The sequence below is a fragment of the Octodon degus genome, unplaced genomic scaffold (assembly GCF_000260255.1).
Source record: "Octodon degus isolate 3935 unplaced genomic scaffold, OctDeg1.0 scaffold00043, whole genome shotgun sequence".
In the NCBI taxonomy this organism is placed as follows: Eukaryota; Metazoa; Chordata; class Mammalia; order Rodentia; family Octodontidae; genus Octodon; species Octodon degus.
In genome coordinates, this window is record NW_004524619.1 from 11,610,368 (window position 1) to 11,611,343 (window position 976).

The window sequence follows — 976 nt, forward strand, 5'->3', positions numbered from 1 at the left end:
AGCCAAAACTGGGCATGTAACTACATTGTCCTGTGTTTCAGGATGTTTTTTTTAAAGACTATTAATGTTTTTCTTTCTCTTACAGGTTTCTCCCTTTCTCCTTGCATTATCTGGTAATAGTAGGGATCTAGTACTGGATTGAATAGTCTTCAATTTCAGAAACTTTTCCGCTGCCCCAGAAAGTACTTTCTGGTTTTGAAAGAGCAACAGGCTTGAAGACCCCACTGATGCCATTTGAGGATGTTGAAGGTGCTCCCAGTGAGGCCCAGCCAGCAGCTTTGGTGGGGGCGACTGGAGAGGATGTTGTGCGTGAGCTCACCAGCACTGAACAGACAGCGCTTGGAGCACGCGCCTGTGAGAGTTGGAGACCGGGCGCAGCTCAGCAGGGCCTTCACGCAGAGCGACGTGGCTGCCTTCTCAGAGCTCACTGGCGATGTCAATCCCTTGCATTTAAGTGAAGATTTTGCAAAACACACCAAGTTTGGAAAGACAGTTGTACATGGAGTTTTGATCAATGGACTGATCTCTGCTCTCTTGGGAACTAAAATGCCAGGACCAGGTTGCGTGTTTCTTTCTCAGGAAATTAACTTTCCGGCTCCTTTATATATCGGAGAAGTTGTTTTGGCTTCTGCAGAAGTGAAAAGGCTGAAGCGTTTTGTTGCCTTTATCGAAGTGTCCTGTTTAGTAATAGAAAGTAAAAAGACTGTTATGGAGGGCCAGGTTAAAGTCATGCTCCCAGAAGCTTCTAAATCCTGAAATGTGTGTTGCAAGTTCCTATGCTGGTACTGTGGTTATTAAAGAAGCACCTGAGGAAGTGGGCTGCTGCTGTCACTGAGATGTGGCTGATAGGCCAGAAGCTGCATGTGAGCGAAGGGGAGCGGGGTGGGGTGGGTGTGTTCAAATACCTACTTTCCAGTTGGGCTTGAGCTTCACCCAGATTTGAGTGCTTGGAGGATTTCATCCTCAAGCTAGTTCA

General features: G+C 46.9%; 2 protein-coding genes across 2 annotated transcripts in view; both read left to right on the forward strand.

Moving 5' to 3' along the window:
• Rpp14 (ribonuclease P/MRP subunit p14) overlaps positions 1 to 169 on the forward strand; it is a 9,017-nt gene extending 8,848 nt beyond the window's left edge. The window contains exon 5 of the mRNA XM_023715690.1: positions 86 to 169. Within this exon, the coding sequence (XP_023571458.1) occupies positions 86 to 131 (46 nt within the window). The 3' untranslated portion in view covers positions 132 to 169. The remainder of the gene's footprint in view (positions 1 to 85) is intronic.
• A 44-nt stretch (positions 170 to 213) lies between these two features.
• Positions 214 to 962, forward strand: LOC111816865 (hydroxyacyl-thioester dehydratase type 2, mitochondrial-like). The gene has a single exon (XM_023715689.1). It carries the CDS (start codon positions 241 to 243, stop codon positions 754 to 756), a length of 516 nt encoding a protein of 171 aa, XP_023571457.1. The 5' UTR covers positions 214 to 240; the 3' UTR covers positions 757 to 962.
• The last annotated feature ends 14 nt before the right edge of the window (positions 963 to 976 follow it).